The sequence below is a fragment of the Aulonocara stuartgranti genome (genome assembly GCF_965226115.1).
Source record: "Aulonocara stuartgranti genome assembly, chromosome: 3".
Classification (NCBI taxonomy): Eukaryota; Metazoa; Chordata; class Actinopteri; order Cichliformes; family Cichlidae; genus Aulonocara; species Aulonocara stuartgranti.
In genome coordinates, this window is record NC_138941.1 from 51,152,767 (window position 1) to 51,175,931 (window position 23,165).

General features: G+C 40.9%; 1 protein-coding gene and 1 long non-coding RNA gene across 2 annotated transcripts; one reads left to right on the forward strand and one right to left on the reverse strand.

The window, feature by feature from the left end:
* Positions 1–477: 477 nt before the first annotated feature.
* LOC309703813 lies at positions 478–6,851 on the reverse strand. The gene is made up of 2 exons (XR_014276041.1): positions 6,004–6,851; positions 478–5,750 (listed from the first exon to the last, which is right to left on the reverse strand). It is a non-coding gene; the product is annotated as an uncharacterized lncRNA (long non-coding RNA).
* Positions 6,852–14,392: 7,541 nt separating this feature from the next.
* LOC309703769 (uncharacterized protein) lies at positions 14,393–20,279 on the forward strand. The gene is made up of 10 exons (XM_082528661.1): positions 14,393–14,576; positions 14,662–14,849; positions 15,102–15,242; positions 16,050–16,188; positions 16,331–16,508; positions 16,781–16,922; positions 17,507–17,650; positions 18,350–18,402; positions 18,531–18,613; positions 18,693–20,279. Exons 1-10 carry the CDS (start codon positions 14,448–14,450, stop codon positions 18,765–18,767), a joined length of 1,272 nt encoding a protein of 423 aa, XP_082384787.1. The 5' UTR covers positions 14,393–14,447; the 3' UTR covers positions 18,768–20,279.
* Positions 20,280–23,165: the final 2,886 nt, after the last annotated feature.

Sequence of the window (23,165 nt, forward strand, 5' to 3'; positions counted from 1 at the left end):
GCTACAATTAGTTCCTTCCATCTTCCAAACGTGTCCTGTAGCCACTTATGTAGCCACTGACCGTGACCTGTATTGGCAATTAGTTCTATCTGCAATGCTTCAAGTTTATTCATAGCTTGTGTGAATGAACCGTTAGGGGCGGTATTATTGGGAATGAAAGTACAGCATACATCAACGGTTACTAAACCACAGGTACCGGTCCAATTAACAGGTAAAGCTAATCTAAGGGTATTATTGCACAACCAATAAGCATGTGGGATTGGTCTGGTCAGGCGCGTGACCATGTGTGATTTAACTAACTCCCCCCAGTCAGTGTCATTTAATACACCGTCTGGGGGAACAATGATCGAGTCTCTGCTCGAACTTGAACTGTGTGTGTGTTCCTCCAGATATGATAAAACTTCAGCCATAGAGACAGCTAGCCATGTCTCATTACAGCGTGCACCTGGGGAGTCAGAGAAGAATGTATAGTTATCCTTTGTATAATCTATGTGTGTGTCTGGGCCAGTTAACTTTAGTCTGCGCAGACATATCATACTAGTATTAAAATGGAGAGGGATCTGTCCTAAGGGCAGTGAGGGCTTTAACCTATTCTTAGGGCGTTTCATTGGGGCGCAGGTCCCTGCGGTGTCATTAGATAACTTCAATAATTCGCCTAATGGAGTCTCAGGGTTAGTTGGTGTGTGTGTGTGTCTAAGTAGGCAGTCGAGAGGGCTCAGAGTCAACTGTAAAGTGTCTTTAAAGAGAGCATTATTTCCGCTGATTTTCTCTAGTCCCTCAGTGAGGGGGAAACCGGATATGGGGTATCCTACTATTACCTGTTCTGGATTAGCCTTTGAACAGACATAACAGTTACTGTTTCCTAAATCACGAGCGGCTGTTCTGGCATTTTCATACCAGGCGTTAGCTCCTGTTCTAGAGGGCGCATAAGATGGTTTATTAGTGGCGTCTATGTTGCTATTTACTGATTTTAGGGAACGTGAGGAGTGCATTAAGTAGGTGTCTTGCAAAATGGAGCATGAGGTATAGTCAGCAAAATATGACCTGCAGAAATGTGAACATGGTTGCAGTTTACAATACAAAATAGCAAAGAGAAATCCTAAGGTTAATGCGATAGATATGATAAATAACCTAAATATATAAGACAATATATAAGAAAAACAGTTCTTCAGTCGTCTCCTGGCCTGGTCCCAGGTTCGAGAGACATAGAATAAGCGTCGTATGATGACAATGGGCATTTCATTTTCTCCATTATCAGGATGAAATGAGTCTGGCTTTATCAGGTTAGACATCATGTGGTACTTTTGGCTTTCTGTTCCTGCTGGATGTTTGAGTACCTTGTTGTTGTTCTTTCAGACGTTGTGTGTTAATCAGTGATTGCGTGTGTGTATGTAACTTTTGGATCCGGGCGCTGGCTCGCCTGAGATGTCATCTACCCGTGTGTGTTTATTTGCTCTGGATCCGGGCGCTGGCCCGCCGGAGATGTCATCTGCTTGATCCGACGCCTGAGATGGTCCGATTGGGCTGGTCTTAACCCTGCTGGCATGAATCCACTGAGGTTGTCCGTCTGTGAGGATGCTGGTTCTTCGTCACTGCCAGTAAAGCCTGGGGGCTGGAACACGCGCGGCCTCCCAGAGTGTCCTTGGGTTTAGTGACTTCTCCAACATGCATCTCCTTGTCTCCACTGGTGGAACTGTGGAGGGGAAAGGCTGAGAGAGACAAACTTTCTGATAGTTATTATTCAGTTTTTCTACCAGGTTGTGAACATCAGTGGACAATGCAATATACATCACCTTCTACTAGCGGTGCCCCTCTGGAAGCTGACCATGGTTTTGGAAATAGTCTTATTTCAAATGGAAATAATTTGGTTACTGCAGATTGAGTCATTCTAATCTCACAGAGGACTTGAGTAAGTAATTTGACCCAGGTCATTAAAGTTTTAGCACACTTTTGAATTACTTCTGATGTGAATGAAGATCCTCTATCACTGTTAATCTGGTGAGGTATTCCGAATCTGGGTATTATTTCATTGCTCAACTTTTGATAGACTACTTCTGCAGTTTCTTTTGAGGTTGGATAAGCTTCTACTCATTTACTAAATTGATCCACTATTACCAGTAAGTACTTGATGCTTCCTTGCGCTGGCATGTGTGTAAAATCAATTTGTAATGTATGAAATGGAAAATCTGGTTGTGGTAAATGCTGATGTTTTGCTTTTGAGCTACCTACATTAGTTCGTGCACATGTTAGACAGGTTGCTAATATGCGTTTTACTGCGTGTGATGTTTTCTCAATTACAAATCTTGATTTTATTGCCCCTATTACCCCTCTTTGTCCGACATGACTCACACAGTGAAAATGTCGGGCAAGGACTGGCATCAGGGAATATGGGAGGGCAATCAAACCCTTAAGATTTTGTATAAGCCATCTCTGTCATCTAAGGTACAGTCATTATTCTCCCAATAGGTGTAATCACATGCAGAGGCTTGCTCTTGTATAAATTTTAAATCAACATTTGTGTCTAAATAGTCTGGGAGTGTAACAAGTGGCAGCTGTATGGGCACAGATAATACTTCCTGCGGAGGTGGGAGCTGTGATGCAGCTGCAGCCTTGGCTGTCACGTCTGCTAAGGCATTACCTGTTGCTTCGTCTGTGTCAGCTGTACTGTGTCCTTTCGTTTTTACAACTGCAACGGCCGATGGCAGCTGTATAGCCTGAAAAAGTCTTTGAACAAAATCACAATTTAGCAATTTATTTTCCATCAGCAGATCTAAATCCTCTCTGTCTCCACAATGTGCCAAAGTCATGCACAACGCCAAATGCATAGCGGCTGTCTGCGTAAATTGTCACATGCTTATCCAAATGTAGCTCACAGGCGCGTATTAAAGCCATGAGCTCTGCTTTTTGTGCTGAGTGAAATGGTAATGAGTGAGCCTCTAGTATGATGTCAGGCACTGTTACCACTGAATAGCCACAAAGAAATGAGTTGTCATTCGGCCTTGAACAGGACCCGTCCACATAAACCGTGGCTGAGTCTGAGATAGGTGTTTGCTCTAAATCTGGACGTGGTGCTGTGGATTCCTGTATACGTGTCATGCAGTCATGAACGTCAAGCCTGTCTGAGCCATCCTGTCGGTCAGAAGAACACAGCATAGGATCAATAAATGTGCTGGCGAATCAGGTGTGCTGCTCGCTTTTATAGTGAGATTTGCATATGTTGTGTAGTTATGTTTGCTAGAATGGTCGTGACCTGGTGATTGGTGTATAGAATAGTGTCATGTGAGAGTGTGAGCTTCTCGCAGTCCCTTATCATGATAGAGCAAGCTGCTACTGCTCTCAGGCAGGCCGGCGGAGGTCAGCACTCCCTTTAATGCATTGAAAGAGGCAGTCATTTCTGTGGATCACAGTATTCGAGGAGGCTTCTCTTTTTTACAACAGTCACGCAGAATGTGGTCATGAAAAGAACAGTCTGGTATCCACTGTCTGCAATAGTTCACCATGCCTAAGAAGGACGACATTTCCTTCTGTGTAGTGGGACGAGGGACGGAGGTCACAGCTTTGACCCTGTCTGCAGTCATGGAACGTTTTCCGTGAGACAGTGTGAATCCCAAATATTGAACAGAAGTCTGACAGTACTGCATTTTCTTTGCAGATGCTTTGTGGCCAGTCTTTTGGAGGTGCTGGAGAAGCATGTGTGTAGCAGTTTGACACAGTTTTTCACTTTCAGCACAGAGGAGGAGGTCATCCACATGTGGATCAGGGTGCAGCCCTGGAGGAGTGAAGCACCACTGAGAAAGCAGCAGAGCCGTCCATCATGCCTTGGGGCAAACGAGTCCAAGTGTACTGCTTATTTCTATGTGTGAATGCAAATAACGGCTGTGTGTCTTCATGAGAAAAAGGAGCGGAGCATAAATCCACCACGGTAAAATGTGTATGCAATGCATGTCAATATGCTGTGAACATCTGAAACGAGAGGTGGCAGAGGAATGTTGACTGCATTAATTTGCCTTAAGTCTTGTATGAAACGCCATACGCCAGGTTTGTTAGGCTTTGGCACAGGATTGACAGGAGTGTGGGCTTTATTGCTCCTGTAGTCAATAAATCTCCTATCATGACATCTAGGACTGCGGCTTTTTCGGCAGAAATGGGATGTTGCTTGACATATACTGGCTCGTTGTGTTTTAATAGGTGTACGTGATAAAGTCAATAAATCATATATCATTCTCACTTTTTGACCACAATGTCATATTCTGGTATTCAGCTGGCAATGTAACTGCAGAAATAGTACAGTGGATAGGGTAGGTTAGATCTATGTGTCGACATATTTCGTAACTTATGTCTGAGTTATGTAACAAAATCACTGTTTGACCTTCACTTGTGTGAGCAGTTATCATGTTGTTGAACAGTGTGAGAGAAACAAAAGTGTGGCTCCCAGTCATGGGATTACCTGGTAGTGGCGTCTGCACACGTTTTTTTTTGTTTGGCACAGTGTGTGACATAGAGTACCGGACAAAAAGGATGTTGAGTTCATTCTCTGCTGAGGGTCCAGCTGACACAGAGGATGTTCCTTCTCCATCATGTCGGTACATAGGGCAGAGAAAACATAAGCTGTTATCAGTGTCAGCAAACATTTCACCCTTTGTGTTAAATTAAATACACAAATTCATTTTTGCTTTGGGTGTCTGCGGCTGCTGGAAAACTGAGCTAAATTTGCACCTCTAGCTTGTCCAACAGTGCATAAAGCGTTTTATGAATACTAGGATGGATTCATCAGGCTTCTGTTTACACATAGTTACTGCATTTAAGTCAATTTTGTCTCTGGACATTGTTAGCAGGAATTTCTTTAGATTCTTAAAGAAATCGGCGACTTTGTCATTATTTACCCTCCTTTTGTCCATAGCGGTAACATTTGATGCATCACGTCGCGGCATTCTATCATATATTTTCTACAGGACTTTTTAAGCAGACTACTTTTCTTATCACAAATGATATTCAACATTTCTACTGACCTGTTTTCTGGCGATAATCGTTCGGGATAAGGCTCCGGAAATAAATTAGAATGCATTGAACTTCTTAAGTTGTAAACAAAGTCAGTCACATAAGCACTCCCGCATGTTCTGGATACGTGATCATGGACGTCTTCACCGATTCGCGGACGTAGGTTACACGTAACCGGAAATGGGAGTTGTACTGAGCCGTTATTTGAGACTTTATTTGGTATTTTATTAATTTTTGGTTTTACAGGTACTTTAGATTTTTTTATCGGACCTGTCTGTGGTCTTTGAATTATTCTGACCCATGTTCAGTGATTTCCAGAGGGGTTTACACGCTAGGAGGATTTATGTTAGTATTTTCGCTGCGGCACAGCTGAGGTCACTTTAAATTTATTGCTAGCAATTTTTTGTTTGTGTGAGCAACTCTCACTTAGCGAGCAACTTCTCGCTTAACGAGCAACTTCTCGTAAAACAACAGGCAACTTCCTGTGTCTTTCTGCTTTTAATTTACTGCTTTTAACCCTTGTATGGTAATCGGGTCTGTGAGACCCGTTTTCAGTTTTCTTTCGTTTTTTTTTTTTTTTTTTTTTTTAACAAAATTAAATTTAATTATTTACTAGCTTTCTGTGAGTGAGCAACTTCTCACTTTTTAACGTACGTTTCAAGATAACAGGCAACTTCCTGTGTCACTCTTTGGTGAGCAACTTCTCACTTAACGAGAAGTATTTAAGACAACAGGCAACTTCCTGTGTCACTCTTTCTGAGCAACTTCTCACTTAACGAGAAGTATTTAAGACAACAGGCAACTTCCTGTGTCACTCTTTCTGAGCAACTTCTCACTTAACGAGAAGTATTTAAGACAACAGGCAACTTCCTGTGTCACTCTTTTTGAGTGAGCAACTTCTCACTTTTTAACGTACGTTTAATTAAACAATTAATTATTATTATTATTATTTTTTTTTAAACAAAATTAAAATATTCAAGACAACAGGCAACTTCCTGTGTCCACCAACACCACACAAGGGTTAATTTACTTTATTCGGGGACTGAGGAAGTCGTCAGTGTATCTCTCTGGATCACTAAGTGAAACTTCGTCAGCATATCCCGTTTCTTTATGGATCGATCACTGAGAGAGGTATAATAGGTCTTTATATAAATATGAAAGACGCATATTTACCTTCTGTCAGCCATCCCACTTCTGACACCAAAATTGAAGGAAATTGCCTTCCCGGGTTTCCTCCGTGGCGTGAGCGATAAGCAGAGTTCTGTCCTTTCCTTCTAAGATTCCTAATTATTTAAAGTAACACTCAGGTATGCCATTCAGCGTGTTAGTACGAGCTCGGGAGCAGCTTGGGAGAACAAGAAAACAGAGACTGCTTTAGGTTGCCTTCCCAATCGACTCAAAGGTTTATTTGATACACAGCAGTTTATATAGAGGAAAAAAAGGTTCGTGTGTCAGCTTTCCCAGTTCAAACCGGTACAGACTAAATAAGGAAACGTCTTCCTGCCTTCTGAGCAAAGTATCCCTTGTGTAGTTTATCAGTTCAGCTATAATTTATGATCATCCCAGCAAAATACACTCCTAGACATAAAATACAGAGTTCTTTCATTAGTGAATTCTGAAACAAACCACCTAGCCTTTAACGAGCCTTTTCCAGGAGATAAAGAAAAAGGGAGGATGGGAGTAAGGAAGTGGTCTCATCTCTGTGGTGTTTTCGACCTTGGGGTACCAGCTTGTGAGTCCTACACATTAATTCTTGGGTCACAGAGAAAGAGAAAAACAACTAGTAGTTGGGCCTTATTGAGTAACAGTTTTCCTGTATAAAACAATCTTCTGTAAATGCTAACCGTGGTATCAAAATATCATAACAGTTGTTACTAAGGTTTTTAAATTGTTTGAAAACTAAAATTTAAAAAAATTAAGCAAAACGTTTTTGGGTTTTTTCCCCACCATAGTTGCACTGTAACCAGCTGATGTCAGGAGGAAAGGGGTGGAACAACCTTAATCCTCATGAAATTCTCATGTGGATATCATTTCTGAAAACGTGTTTGGGCTTATCAGTAAATTCACACGTACTCCAAATATCATGATCTAAAGTTAAAATTTAACCATGTATAACCATATTGGAGCATAAAAGCATCACATCATAGCTTCAACAGCACAACTCCCATTTAATGTATACGATGCAGTGTAACATAAACAAGCATTGGCGTCCTGGATGCTCTTTTTATTTTCTGATAACTCACTGATCAAGTGTGAGACAAGTAACTATTCAAGAAAAGCATGAGTGGTCATCATTTTACTGTTTGATATTTGGGTAATTTTCTAGCTATGATTGGGACGGAATGGTTTTCTGATAAAGTAAGACTTTAACATTCCTGAATGTAGTTTACGGCTGGAAAATGAAGAAATGGCATCAGCCTTTTTTTTTCAGCCTCAGTTTTGTATGATAAGACAATTAAACATATCACATTCATAAAGAAACTTTCTACTTTCTCTGAATGATTTCACATATCCTCGTTGGGACTTTTTAAGGTTAACGTAAAAGTAAGGTAAAAGTTACTGACTTGGAAAGTGTGTGGACAAAAAAGCAGAAGGGCTGACTTTCTCCATCCTGTCTTTCAAACGGTGTCCATCTCAGGGTGAACTGTCCTGGTCCAGTTGTACTCAGAATTGTATTATACGGTCCAGCGATCAGCAGCTCAGAGATGTTTCAACAAAAAGAAAAGCAAAAGATTCATTAACTTAATTTTCAAAGCCTCCTCAACTACAAACAAAGTGTTTTTCTGTGAAATAGCACTACATCTCTTCTTTTCTCCTGCGATCTGAGTAATTTGACTCTTGTGTTGTCCTCGGGATTCCCATATACTTGTTTGCCATTCACCTAGGGGTCATTTTTGACCCGAGGACAACACAAGGGTTAAGCACATTTATGTATGACTAAGTTAATGAGCTAGGTTTTACTAGTGTACTTTTGCTATTCATTTATATAAAAAAAATAGCAGTATGGTGAGCTGGTTGTTAGCACTGAAGGTCCTGACTTTGACTCCACCATCTGGCATTCTGCTCCCGTGTGTGAGTTCTCTCTGGTTAGTGCGGCTTCCTCCCACAGTACAAAGACAAAAAGTCAGTGGGGTTAGGTTAACTGGTGAATCTAAGTTGCCCATAGGTGTGAGTAAATGCTAAAGGTTGTCAGTCTCTCTGTGTTAGCCCCGCATCAGGCAGGTGTACCCTGTCTCTCGCCGTATTGTGGCTAATGAGAAGCAGAGGATGATAGATGCATTAAAGTACTATTAAACGTAAAAAGCATTTGATTTCTCATTAGGTTAAATGTGTGTCTCTTGATATATGTTGCTGTATTTGTATATATCTGACCGTGTTACGCTCGTATGTGTCTTGTTAAACCTATATTGTGTGCCAGTGCAGGACTGATGCACAGATTAAACACAAAGCAACTGATAGAATCTTGACTTGATAAGTTGACAGAAACATGACAGGAACCCACTGATGTGTGAATGTATTTCTTGTCTAACCTGAAACAGTAGTACATAGTAGTTAACCTTACTGTAACATGTAACTTGTGTGTTTTTCTTTGACTTACGTGGAGCTTTGTGCATATATATATATATATATATATATATATATATATATATATATATTACTTTTAAAATGTATTCCATTACAGATTACAGAATACATCCCCTAAGATGTATTCTGTAACGTATTCCGTTACGTTACTCAATGAGAGTAACGTATTCTGAATACTTTGGATTACTTAACAAATTATCATGCATTTTACAACTACGTGAATGTACTATTGCTGTGATTTATTACTGTTACTGAAGGTCCGCGGCTCCGAACCATAGTAAAGGGACCTCTGACTAATATGGGTTCCGTGTCGGGCTCGTAGCCGAAAACTAGCTTTACTTTGTTGTCTGGGTCAACTCTGCTTGCGAGAGACAGAGAGAGGCGTTGAAAGGCTGCTCCAACGGAACTTATTGTTTCGGAGGAAAACACGAACACGGTGTACAGTCGAGTTTTAATCTCTCACCGAGGAAACACGCAGAGCGAGAGCGTCACCCTGTAACCATGGCAACCGCAACGGTGCCGCCTGGAACTACAGAACGTAGCTGTCAAACAAAACCCAAACAGTCCTGATCCGCGACAATATGAAACAGGAAAGTACCGCAGTGTAATCCATTTATTTCAACAAAGTAACTGTATTCTAAATACCACCTTTTTAAACGGTAACTGTAACGGAATACAGTTACTCATATTTTGTATTTTAAATACGTAACGGCGGTACATGTATTCCGTTACTCCCCAATATATATATATATATATATATATATATATTAGGGGTGCAACAATACACAAAATTCACGGTTCGATATTTTTTCGACACAAAAAAATTTTCATGCCTTTTTAATTTGTCATTTATTAAAATTATAAATATATATTTTAACTCAAAAGTAGAGTTTTTAAATTTAACCCTAACCCTTGTGCGCGTTTTTTATTTTGACAGCGAATGCGCACCTGCGGACCACTTATGTGCAGCCCTGGTTATTTAGCTCGTCATATTGCAGCCACAGAAATTATTTTGTCCATGAAACCATAAAGCTGCACTTTCTTTTTGCCTTATAGTCTGATTTGTCATAACTTTTCCGTTTTGTGGTAAGCTTTTCTTTGGCTGTCACTTCTTCACCCTGACCTGTCTTATTTGGCTCAGCAGAACTGAAATATATATCCTGCTGCTTTTACACACGCACTCACATAAGCTCAGCGATTCTCTCGATCAACCTCTCACATGTTTAAGCTGCGGGAGATTTCACTTGTCATGTTTGCATAGTAAGCTAACGATTGATAAGACGATGTCAGAGGAATTGGTGCACAAATTATCATCACTCACAGATCAGTGCTGTCGCTCTCTATACACAGTTCGCGCGATCGCAAAGTAAAAGCAAAAAAACAAGCGCAAATTCAAACGCGATTTCAATATGTCACATATTGACAGTGGCCCACCGATGCCAATGACATAATTACCCAGATACATTTCCGAGAGAATGCAAAACCATTGACATATATTTTTTCTTCCTACGATAGCCCGACGGGCAGGGAAGAGATAGATTTTGGTAGCCCGACTGGAAAAATCGCTAGCCCCGGGACGTCGGGCTAGCGATATTGCGAGCCCTGTATCTGATTGAGGAATCACTCATCTTTGGAAAAGAGAGTTTATTACAGAGAAATGGCTCTTTCCAAAATAAAAGCTATACTATCCGCTTCTTCTGGGCTATATTCTCAGCAGCATATTAAACATATCAGGTCCCCATAAGGAGAATCATATGCTAACGGCTGTCTAAATGACTCGGGTAAAGTTTGTAGCATGCGTGCTTGTTGTTTTTGTCTGCTTCCACTTGTCTTTGCACTAGGATGATGTCCGCGTAAATGTGCAGTCATATTCGTTGTGTTCCCGCTAGTGTTTTCAGGTTAATCTCGTTGAAATGACGTTAACGCCACAACATGGCAAATCTCCGTTAACGAGCTACCGCTGATCGCCCCGTGCATGGGGCTAGACGGCCAACACGTTAACGAGCTAACTGCGCTAACACACTAGCTCCCACCCATGTAATTGAGCATTGCGTGGCACATCCAACATACTGTTTTACTTTAGTCCATGACGCGTTTACCTTCAGGGTCATACGTCACATGAAAAGCAAAATAATTCCAAAACCAGATCTGAATGAGGGTGGGGGAGGTTCAATTTGCCATGTTGCAAGGAGAGCTTAACTTCTGTCTTGCTAGCTTGCCCTGTGCTCCTCCTTCTCCATGCTGTCTGTGTTGAGCGCTCAGTGGATCTGCGCTCGACAGTGCAGCCTAGGTGGAGTAGTCAAACGCAGATTCACTGAGTGCTCAACACAGACAGCATCGTCAGAAGGAAAGTTGATAAAATAAATTACAAATGTTGTATCGTTCGATACATATGCGTACCGAACCGAAAGCACTGTATTGAACGGTTCAATATCGATACGAATATTGTTGCACCCCTAATATATATATATATGTATATGTATATATACATACATATTTAATATACATATATATATACATACATATACATATATATATATATATGTAGGGTTTCACTTTTCTCTCTCTTTTCGCTTTGTCTCAGAATGGGAAGGGTTTGAACACAAAGAGAGGAGTTTGAAACCGACGAATAAAACAAAATGTCCACAAGAAAACCTAGAAATCACAAAATAGTCCAAAACAAAAGTCCATGAAAGGCAGTGGAGCAGAGGAAACAGTCTATAAGTATTTCAGGGTGGCAACCATAACTCCAGGCGAAGAAAGTTCAAAAGCACCACTCAGGAGGCCGACCCGGAGGACAGCTGCACAGGAGATTATAAAGTTCAGGGGGCCGACGGCTCAACAGTCCATGAATGAACAGTCCATGAATGAACAGGGGGCCGACCGCGGAGCCAGCGGTGGCAACGAAGCAGGTCAGGAGGCCGGCCATGCCGGCGAAGAAGTCCAGTCTGGAAGGTGGCCGCTGATGGCAGGACCAGGCAGGGCAGGACCAGGAGGTGGCGCCACAGATGGTGGAACAGAAGGAGGCTGGACGGGCTCCTCGGGCCCTCCAGCTGACGAGGCACGAGGCTTGTGCGGTTCTCTTGAACCCCCAGCTGACGAGGAAGGCTGCTGGAGGGGCTCTCCTGGGCCTCCAGCAGGAACAGGCAGCTGGTGCGGTTCTCCTGAACCCCCAGCTGACGAGACAGACACAGAGCCAGCAGGTACGGAGACCTCTGGCTGAAGGGATGCTAACTGAAGCTGCACAGGGCACACAGGCAGCTCAGGATGCAACAGCTGGGGATGTGCAGTGCATATTAACAGTCTGTCCGGAATTTATTAGAGAGATGCGGTCCCCTTCTGGCTGAATAAGCTCACTGGAGCTTCCAGCAGAGGATGGAAGTGACTGAGCAACTGACTGAACTGATGAAAGAGCTAATGACTGAACTGGAAACAGAACTGATGCCTGAGCAGGTAGCAGAGCTGACAACAGAGCTAAAGACTCAGCTAGAGACTGGAGCAGAGTGGTGGTTGTTGTAATGAAGTTTGTGGTGGATAAGCATTAAGCTGAACTAGTTCTCCTAAGCCTCAAGGAAAACTGCTGGACGGGCTCACTTGAGCCTCCAGCGGAAACAGGAACGGGTGCAGGCACCTGCTGGACACTAGCCACTTCCACCCGAGGAGTAGGTACGGTTGCGAAGACGGGCTATATCCTGGCTGACCTCACCCTGGGGACCGGCATGGGTGCAGGGGTGGACTGGTTCATGGCCCACCTCACCCTGGAAGCCGGGACAGGCACCGGCTGGGCAGCTGCCGTTCTCACCCGAGGAGCTGGTATGGCTGCAGACACTGACAGAGCCTCAGCGGGCCTGGAAACCAGAGCAGGGACCAACTGGACCCCAGCCTCCCTCACCCGAGGAACTGGTACTGGTGCAGGGAAACGCTGGGCCCGAGCTGCCCTGGGAGCAGGAACACGAGTAGGCAAAGGAGCAGGCTCAGAAAAAACTGTCTTAGACTGGGCAGGCTCAGGGTTAATATGTACCAGGTTAACAAAAAAAGACATATCAAAAATAAATTTAGCATTTTTCCCACCACGTTTTACAGTCTTTGTTTTAGCAGTTTTTGACGTCCTTGGGTTAACAGTCTTAGAGAAGAGCTGACTTGGGGATGACTGAAACAGACTTGACAAAACCTGAACTGAGTGTTTTAGACCTGGTAACATTGCTCACAGTTTCTCCTTTAACAGCATTTACAGCCTTTGGCGAATGATTATTGTCTTTGATTTCTCCCTGTTCAGAGGGAGCAAAACGAAAAAACTTTTCCCAGTCTATGTCATCATCCAAAAGGGAGATCCCAACAGTGTCTGGGGTGAGTTTATTGTTCTTTTCAGTTATGGCTTCAGGTGGAATGTGTGAAAGGCAGTCATTATAACTCACCACCGGGAGTTGCTCAGCAGGTGAAAAGTGACGGCGGCGTGAGCATCGCTTCCTCTGAGGTGAGGAATCTGACGGGGTGTACAGCTGAGCAGACATGACAACCTGAACTTGACAACGTAAGACACAGACATGAAACACATGAAGGGCAAGGGAGACTTAACAGGGGAGACTTAACAGACACAAGGGGAATCTAATAACAAACTATAACAACCTAGGCATGATAAAAAATGAACTTAGAAAACCTGAAGGGCTTAAACATAAACCATAAACTAAAACTCAAAACGCTGGGTCAAAAGACCCAGGATTGTGACAAGTATAGTAAAAATATTTATTTAATCATTACTGTTTAAATGACTAATATGCAACATGCATTAGTAGTGATGTTGTGCTGAGGGTTTAAATGCCTTTTTGTCTTTTCCACTGATTATTTTCATTTCATTTGATTCATGTGATATATTTTCATGCCTTTTGTTATTAATTTGAATGACTATTTAATGTCTCAGTGCTTTGTGGACATTCTCCTGTAGATTTCTTCTGTACTGGCTTCTCTTCATTGACTTCCTGTTGGCAAATAGTGACTGGTTGGGGTGAGGAGATGAAGGAGGCTTCTTGATGCATGCTCAGTGATCCTACAAAATGAAAATAAACCAGTAATATATGTCTATGCTGTGCTCGTATTTATTTTACCCTACTCAAATTCAATTTCTGATACATTTTATTTTAAAAGATTTAAGATGGTTCTTTAAAGAACCACTCAAAAAAGCTTCTTTAAAGAACAGAATCAACTTTTGGACATTTACTTACCTGGATCACTGAGCATGCATCAAGAAGCCTCCTTCATCTCCTCACCCCAACCAGTCACTATTTGCCAACAGGAAGTCAATGAAGAGAAGCCAGTACAGAAGAAATCTACAGGAGAATGTCCACAAAGCACTGAGACATTAGATAGTCATTCAAATTAATAACAAAAGGCATGAAAATATACCACATGAATCAAATGAAATGAAAATAATCAGTGGAAAATGGCATTTAATATCTATCTATCTATCTATCTATCTATCTATCTATCTATCTATCTATCTATCTATCTATCTATCTATTTTTCTTGCATTTGCGGATGTGTGGGTGATTCGATGCTTTCAGCAATATAGTGTAGGTTTCACCTAACGCTTCACGGGCTGTTCGTGAGAAGGTGATTATGAAAAATGAAAAGTGAAAGACAAAAATCAAGATTTTTTAAAAACATTTTTATCTTTGGTTTGCAAAGGAATGTCATTGTTGCAATGACAGGTAGTTAAGAGATTAACATTCCCTGCACATCACCACCTGTCATGAATTACCACAGTGCCATGAGACACTTCCTCATACCAAATCATTCAGTGAATAGAAAGCAGATAAAATGTGTGTGAGTCAAAGTGAGGCTGTGTTTGGAGGTGTTTGCGCAGAGAGATGAACACATTTATCATGTCTCTCTCTTTGCTACTGCTGCTGCTGGTTTGCAGCACGCAAGCTACTCATTTTTATGGGACAGTGATGACCTATTACCCAGGAGACACTTATGCAGATGGATCAGTTATGGTATGTAAATTTTCTTCATAAAACTATTTACTTAGCTTTTGAAATTTGACAGTGCTCAAGTACTCTTTCCACTGTAAATTTGCAGGCGAATATTCAATACAAGCTGAACTTCCACGACTGCACAAATGGTGACACATGGAGTTGCCTCCGTGGTGACTGTGGCTCTGGGAACAACACACTATATGAGGTAAAACAGGAAAGCAGTGGAGAGTGGTGTCAGAGAGAGGGAATCATGACTCGACGGGCTCCCAGCAATGCTCCGTTCGAGCTTTGGTGAGTATAGATCGCCATTTAACAAAATTAAATTTGTTGCACTTGTTTTCTAAGTTATCAGCAGAAGGTGACAAAATCCAAAGCAACTCATTCACATAATAATTAAACTGAACTGAGCTTTTTGAGAATTCCTTCAAATGCGTTTTTAATCTGGGAGATTTATAAAAAACAAATTATTGGGGTTTGGGGTAGGTCTTAATATCTACACATTCAGTTCACTCTGACTAACTTTCCCATAAATTTTCAACGAAGGTTGGATAGTGGTAACTGGATTAATGGCATTGTAAATGGCATTGTATCATGGAGAGCTGTGACTCTAGTGGAACTGAGGAACAGATCTGACACCGGCAAAGCCAACTCGTCACCCCAGACCACCATCATACCTGCTGTAAGGTAAGCCTGCGCACTGTTGTTTTATTTATATAGGTACGGTATGTATTTTTAATTACTGCAAAGAAATTACAAAATAATTCAAAAGAATCACTTGTAAATAAACTTTATCAGTTTAGAATTGAATTCTGTTAAAGTGTGCTTTAAATTCACAGAATTATTGTTGGTGACTTTCCTCTGAACTCCTTTAGGAACTTGTGAATTGAGTAACGTACAGTAAAAAATGCCAAGCTAAATACTTTCACTCAACTGAAAACTAAAATATACCTAGACATACCTTTGTCTAGTGAAGAGAGATTGAATCTCTGCTTTATTAGTGTGAACAAAGACTGTCAACAACTCTTTTTAATGCAGACTAAATGCAGGCAGTTAACCCTTAAACAGGTGAGTGCTGGTGCTGATCAAGTTTACATTCAGTAAATGTAAATGTGTAAAATCTGTACCAGATTTGTAGTATATCAAGTTTTCTAGGTCCTGTGTTAGTGTAGCTGTAGTCTGACTTCCATTGACTAATGGCATCATAATAATTGCATTTTGCTAAAATGCAATTTATAGAAGTGAACAGCAAGTGTGTTAAAACCAGCAGGTTAAAAACCTAAATGACACATAAGCAGAATTAATCTGTGAAAGAGCCAATGGAGATGGTATAAATTCTGTGGAAAAGCCTGGAGGCATCTGAGGATAGATGGAGAATGGCAGGTCTAGAAAGCCCTCAAGAAATCCACCTGGCTGAAAGAAGGTTAGGATAGGAAACCTGAACAACATAAAAAAAACCCCAATTCTGATAATCCTTTTCTATTTCTCTCTCAGAGTTCCCTCAAACTGTCAGAGAAATTTCGTCTTGTTGGCGTTCGACCCTGATGGAGATGTGGTTAAGTGCAGAAATGGAGATGCATTACTGTCAGAGTGTAATCCATGCACTCCACCATCTGTCCTCAGCCTTTCACCAGTAAGTAACTAGAACAGCTCCTTATGTTATTCTCATTTGTTTTTTTTGGTTTTTTTTTAGCGATAGACACTGGTGGCTGAGACCGAATTGAGGCAGCTACCAAGGACCCAACATCTCATCAATTTATTTTTCTTTTTTGGAGTCTTGTACTCTGTCATTCAGACCCACTGATAGCAGTAATGAAGGTCCATATGCAGTACAGCTGGTGATGGAGGACTTTCCCCGGCAGAACATAACCCTGACTCAAACCAATGGGACACAGACTAATCTAACTACCAATAATGCAATCAGCAAAATACCGGTCCAGTTTGTTATAAGGGGTAAGATTTCGTTTCTTGGCTGCTTAAATTTATAACCACAAAGAGCTGCTCTGAAATAAGAAATGATGAAAGTTGCTGAACTGAGCAAAAACATGTAGGTGTGTTTGTCTTAGTTGGTGTTGCAGTGTTGAGTCTGTTACCAAAAATATTAGGCACAATCTTCAGGAGCAATAGTTGAACAGATATTCTACTTTGGACCATCTGATGGATCAGTTTTCATTTCCATCCTATGAAGACCGGCTGAACATTGTTTCTTTTCTGTAATATTTTAGTGGATCCTGCAGTGCCATCCTGCACAGACGGACTATATCTGCCCAAGTTCCTGCCTCCAACTCCAGCCAACGGAGCTCAGCTGTATACCCCTGTTGGACAAACTCTAGAAATCAGCATCAAAGCAGAGGCAACAAATTCCATGTACGTGAAAGAGAAAACAAAATTAGAATACCAAAGTTTAAAGATAGGTTTTGTTACTGGCAGTGGTTGGACAAGAAATACCACTCTACGTTGGAAGACTTTCTATACTCTCCAAAATGTGATACAGGAAAAGACAAGACCAAGCACAAACTTGAATACCACCTAACATTCAGAGTAGTGCTGTCAGCTTTAATCTCGTTAAAATGGCGTTAAGGCCATAACTGCATTAACGTGGCAAATCTCTGTTAGCGAGTTAACACGGATTGCCCCATGCGAGGTGCTGCGAGGAGCTAACGCGTTAACCGTGCTAACGCATTGGCGCCATGCAGCCCTCGAGATTTGCCACATTAATGCAGTTATGACATTAACGTCATTTTAACGAGAATAACGCTGACAGCACTAATTCAGATACATAAAAAACTTGATAAATGTTGATTTGACTACATTTAAGTTGTAAAAAAAAAGGCTTAAAGTGGAAAAAAACAGCAACACATGAAAATTTTATCTACTGCAGCTTTCAAACCTTTTGAAAAACACTTTAATCTTCTTTAATGTAGAAATCTTACGTATTCTGTTTGTTGAAGGATCTCTGAGCTGCTCTACAGTGGGCCCTACACTATATTTCAAAATAAAACAGGACCAGAAGAGTTCATCCTCACGTGGACGCCATCTGAGAGCGAAGCGGGAGAAAGCCACCCCATCTGTTTTGTTGTCCAGGCAGTTTCTGGGTCAGTATGTTGTCCATAAATATTATCCCATAGAGAAATACAACACTGTAAGCAGTATTTGAAAAGTAAAAAAAAGCAACATTAAACAGCATAAAAGATGGATGCAGCCTCTGGGAAGTGAACCATTGGTTGTTGGACTCTGCTTTAATTGTAGTGTTTTGGTGACCTCCGTGTTGGCTTTTATGAGGTTATCATATTTGAAAGTTGTGAATTTGTTTCTTTTGTCAAGATGCATTCATAAACTTTAATGCTGGAAAGCCTGACTGTGCCTTAATGTGCCACGTTTGTAAGGACGTAAGTAAGTCAAGTATGTGAATTACACCCATGTTTATGGAAAAAAAAACCCCACTAACGGGAATCAGTGGACATAGACAATAACAGTGGTACTGAGTTCTCAGTTCTTCAGTTCCTAGCAACATAATTAAATAAATAAACCAAAACAATAAATAAAAAAAATACATTTTAAACAGGAAAACAAAAGAAAGACCTAGCAAAAAAAAGTAGATGTGCATAATTCCAGTCTAGTACTATAAAACAGAGAAAGCCTCACTTACATCCATAAATAAAATACTGTGTTGCGTGCTTGCAAGGTTGTGTGATCACATGTACACTTTATATGCTGCTTTAAACAGGAATTTTAAAATATATAAAACATATTTTTACTACATAAAACTAATGGGGCTGATTTACTTTTTACAGTATAGCGAAGTATCACTCTGACTTTCGATGCATCATTGTGACTGTTGAAGAGGGTGAGTTGAGTTTTTCCTGATTTTCGTTAGTCACCTTTTAAAATGCCATTGCCGATTTCCTTCATCATTTTTCTGCACTCGCTTCATATTTCAGTTAATTTTTAAACACACCTCTACTTTGTCTCTAGTTTATGTCGCTGCCCTGAGTGCGAGGATCTCTTTCTCATTGCCTTTTACTGCAGACAACGTTAACAGTGTCATCATACAGAAGGTGAGTCCCTTTTCATCTGTCAGAAGTACTCGTAACAGTGACAGTAATAATTAGCACCACTGCATGTTTCCTGCTGCAGATTAAAGAAGAACTGGAGAAACGAGGTCTGCCGCCAGATGCGAGTCTACGCCTAGTGAGAGGAGACCAAGTATAAAAAAACAACCACAGCGCCCTCTCACTGCACATGAGTGCACAGCTCAATAGCCTGAGAGTGTTTCTCCTGGGTGTTATAATGTGACACTTCTCAGGGTGATTATGTTTATTATCTGCACTCTGTTCAGAAAAATAAATACCAGATTATGAGCATATCTGGTATTTGAGTCTGTAACTCTGTTTTAATAACAGATGTAAACTGATCAGACTTGTACCTGAAATGTTTTTCTCCGGTTTTTAAAATGTAATTTTTTAAAGAATATTTTTTATTGTATCGCATTGGTTTCAGCTGATTATGTGTTGCATGTGTATATCTGGTGGATTTCATATATAGGTAACTGCACTTTGCAGCATCTTTCTCTAATTTCTTTAATCACCGTGAGGCTCTCTTCTGCATCTGAAATGAATTAAATTGGGCCTTGAGGATTCAGTGTTACAATAACTGATGTTAAGATGCTCACGGTGAATTCTGAGTAAATATCCATCATTACGAGTTATCCAGTTCAGGGTTGTGTGAGAGCTGGAGAACAATCTGTCAGTGAATAAGAGGCAGAGTAAACCCTGGATTGGTAGCCGCTCCATCACACAAAAAGACACACCTATAGCTAACTTGGAATCACCAATAAACCGAGCATGTGCGTTTATGGACTGTGGGAGGAAGCCTGAGTACATGAACTCGAGGCAGGCACAGGGAGAGTATGCCTAACTCAACACAGGAGCTGACTCTATCTCTGTGGAGCACTGCAAAAGAACTTCTGGTGGAGGTGTTGAAGAAGTTGCTGTTCTTTAGCTGTATTAAGTATTTAATAATGAGGCATTTAAAACATTTAGTTAGACAATTAAATATCTGCAAAGAATTCAAAATGACTAAAAGAAATATGAACATAAATAAACACAAAAGACAAAGTGAAGAAAGTGTCGTGGTCCCAGGTCATGTGACCCAGTGTTTTGTGTTGTTGTATTTTTATGTCATTTTGTCTTATAGTTTATGGCTAAGTTCATTTGGTTTGTCTTGAGTTCGTTCCTACATTGCCTAAATTGTTCTGTTTAGTTCATTGATTATTTAGTAATTTCCCCTTGTGTCTTTGCCTTCTGTGTGTCTTTGTTTAAATCAGTTGTGTGAGTTCTTGTGACTTGTTCCTCTCCTCGTGTTTCATCCATTTTTTCAGAGTCTCTCTCTGTCCCCCTCATGTTCCTTCGTGTTCCCTCGCTCCCTCTCCTCTGCCTTTCCTCTATTCGTGTGTCATGTTCCTCAGTTTCCTATACTGTGAAAGTCCGGTGTTTCCATGTTTGGTATGCTTCCCCTGTGACATCATGTTTATTCGTGTCAGTGTGTTCCCCGTGTGTTCTCACTTCCTCGGTGTTTTTATGTCAGCTTCTCCCTTGGTCCTGTGTTGCGATCTCCCTTATTTTTGTGCGTTTCCCTGTGTGCCTCTTTGTGTCCTTTGTTCATATACATTTCCGGTTTAGTTTGTATTTCCTTTGGTCTGGCAATAAAGCTCTGTTTGAGTTACTTTTGCCTCCGTGAGTCTGCATTTGGGACCTTTCCTGCCTGCTGCACAGCCAAATTCATGACACAAAGACCAAAAACACTACAAACGTTGCACACTTCAACACAAAGAAACTTCCAGGTGCACATAGGTTTATAATCCCTCAGCACAACATGGTTGCAATCTGCAGGCTGTGCACTGAAAAACACATGCATCATAAACAGTGATGAGAATAATGGTGTTAAAAGTAGCGGTATTACTTTTTTTCAGTAACTAGTAATCTAATTTCTATTTCTGTCGTTACAACACCATTACCGTTACTAACAAGAAAAAGTGGTGCGAACACGTTACTGTTTTTCAACACACAGTTGAAGTTGTCTTCAGGTTAGGGAGCTGGGGGGGTGGGGGTGGGGGGGGGGTGGCTAAGTACTGCTGATTGACTAAGGAGAAATGAAGTAGTCATGCTAAACCAATCACATAACCAATTTATATGTACGTATGGGTGTATCCGTATGTATGCAGGTGAATGTATACCTTGTACATATCTCTCTTGTGTGAATGTAAATTTGTCTGTGTTATTGTGTAAATACTTACGCTACATGGAGAGATGCCAAACTGCCTTTCATTGTTTTTGTAACAATGACAGTAAAGAGCTATTCTATTCTATTCTATCTCGTTCTCGTTGCTGGTTCGTTGTCTCCCTGAGTCTCCCTGTATCTCTGTTTAAAGGTTTCAGGTCAGTTTTGTTAGTTTCTCCAGTATAGTGGATGGGAATTATGGCTCTTTTTAGAGAACTGGCTGTTTCGGTTCAGCTCACTAAAAAGGTTCTTTGGGCTCCCAACCGGATCTTCAGGTTCTTTTGTTGCTTTATTTAATTTATTATCAACAGCAATACAAAATTATGCACAAAATGAATTACTAATGTAAAAAAAAAATGTTGTTTTATTTATATATATATTTATGTATGTTTATACATAAATATATACGGTGGCCCCTAGAGACAAAAGACATACAAACTCCAAAACAAGTACAAATTCCAAAGCATGTACAAAGCTACCTAGATCACTTAAATTACACAATTGAAAGCATATGTGTATTGTTTGTGTATTTATATACAAACACTCATTAAATTTAATAAAAATAAAATAAAAATATTGTTTTACCTGTTACTACAACACACCAAATCCGGTCATTGGTACTTCCCAATGACTGTAGAAAACATGGCTGACGCGACAGCAAGTCCTCCCATTGTGCAAAAATGAAGCCAAAATATCCCGCTTGTGGAGGCTGCCATCTTGCATTTTTGGAGCCAGCTGTGTCCCAAAACGTCGGCTGCATCCTCCGGAGGCCGCATTTGAAGGCCGATTACGTCACAGCCAGGCGATGAAGGCTGTCCCAATTCGTCGACTCCTTCAAATGCGGCCGACAAATGCGTCCTTCATTTCCCCGAATTTGAAGGATGGGTCGGGTGTGTCCTTCGTGGCCCACCATATCCCAGAATTCATAGCGCGGCCCAGCCAAATTTCAGCTGCCAACAATGGCGGGCGCTACTAAGTTTTAAAATTAGTCTTATTATTCTTTCTGGGCCACAAAATAAAATTTTAACATATTTTCAGGCGAGAAAGTAGCTGTGTAAACTTCAAATATCTGCTTGGTTTATCAAGACATCGCATATTTGCAAAAGTGTGCCGACGTTTTCGGAGACGTCTGTTACCCACCCGCTTGATAGCAAGCCGGGGGGTTCAATGGCCACTCCAGCCGGCGAGAGCAGCGGACTCCCGGCTTCATCGTTTTCAGACCCACGCTTTTTCGCTACTCAGGTTAAAACATGACATATAAGTCAATAACTTAAAAATGTAATTATTTTCCTTTTTTCTGTGTTTTATTTGTTCCGGGGTAAATCGGTTTGGCTGAGATCAGAGTTATTAGATTATTAGATTAAATACAACTTTATTAATCCATCGGGTGGGTTCCTCCGGGATTTTCACACAGCTGAATAAACATTAAACAGAAAACTGATTGAACAGAAGTGTGAGACGGTCAAGAATTTATGGCAGTCTCCTGTTATATTTTAGATAGCAAGGAGCAGACGGCAGAGTTTATAGAGATTGAAAATGTGACGTCATTCAGGGGTAAAACCGCAAAGAATTCTGGGAACTTGTGGCAAGAGGTACTAGCGCACGCAGGCTTTCAATTGAACTCAGTTATACAGCGATAAAAAGAAACACAAAAAATGGCAAGAAGCTGTTGTATTATTAACTGCAATAGCCGGTCGCATGCCAGCCACGGAAAGCCGACGGGTAAAGAGATCGATTGTTATCGGATTACGTCGTTGAAGAGAAATTGTTCAGCCATGTTTCCGAAGTAACAAAGACGCGACGGATGGCCTGGATTGCAGCCATTCAAAGACAAAATATAACGTCTCAGAACACTCCAGCTCACAGGTTAGTCTGCTCCAAGCATTCCCACAAAGGTCAGTCTGCTGTAGTAGTTAATACGTCATTTTCATAACATAATTGGTGATATAGGTTACAAGCAAGTCTGGCGCTGAACAGAAATTGTCGTGCTATGCTCCTTTGTTTATTGTGCATAAATAGTGAATTGTCCTGACACAATATTGCGTTTCGCTTCTGTTATTACCATGGTACATTGACAAAAACATATACTTTTATTCACAGGATAAAACAGGTTTTTTGTATCACTAATTGTCCAGTGCAATTACAGCATACAATATTATTGTCACTGCTACATTTCTGTAACGGCGTACCAGAAATTATTTCTACTACTAATTAATTACCATTGAGCTCAAAGGTTATATTAATAAACGTTAACGAATGTGTATTTATGAAGACGATTTGTGAGACTGGTAAACTTATGATACGTACGATGGTCTTTACTTTCTACACGGT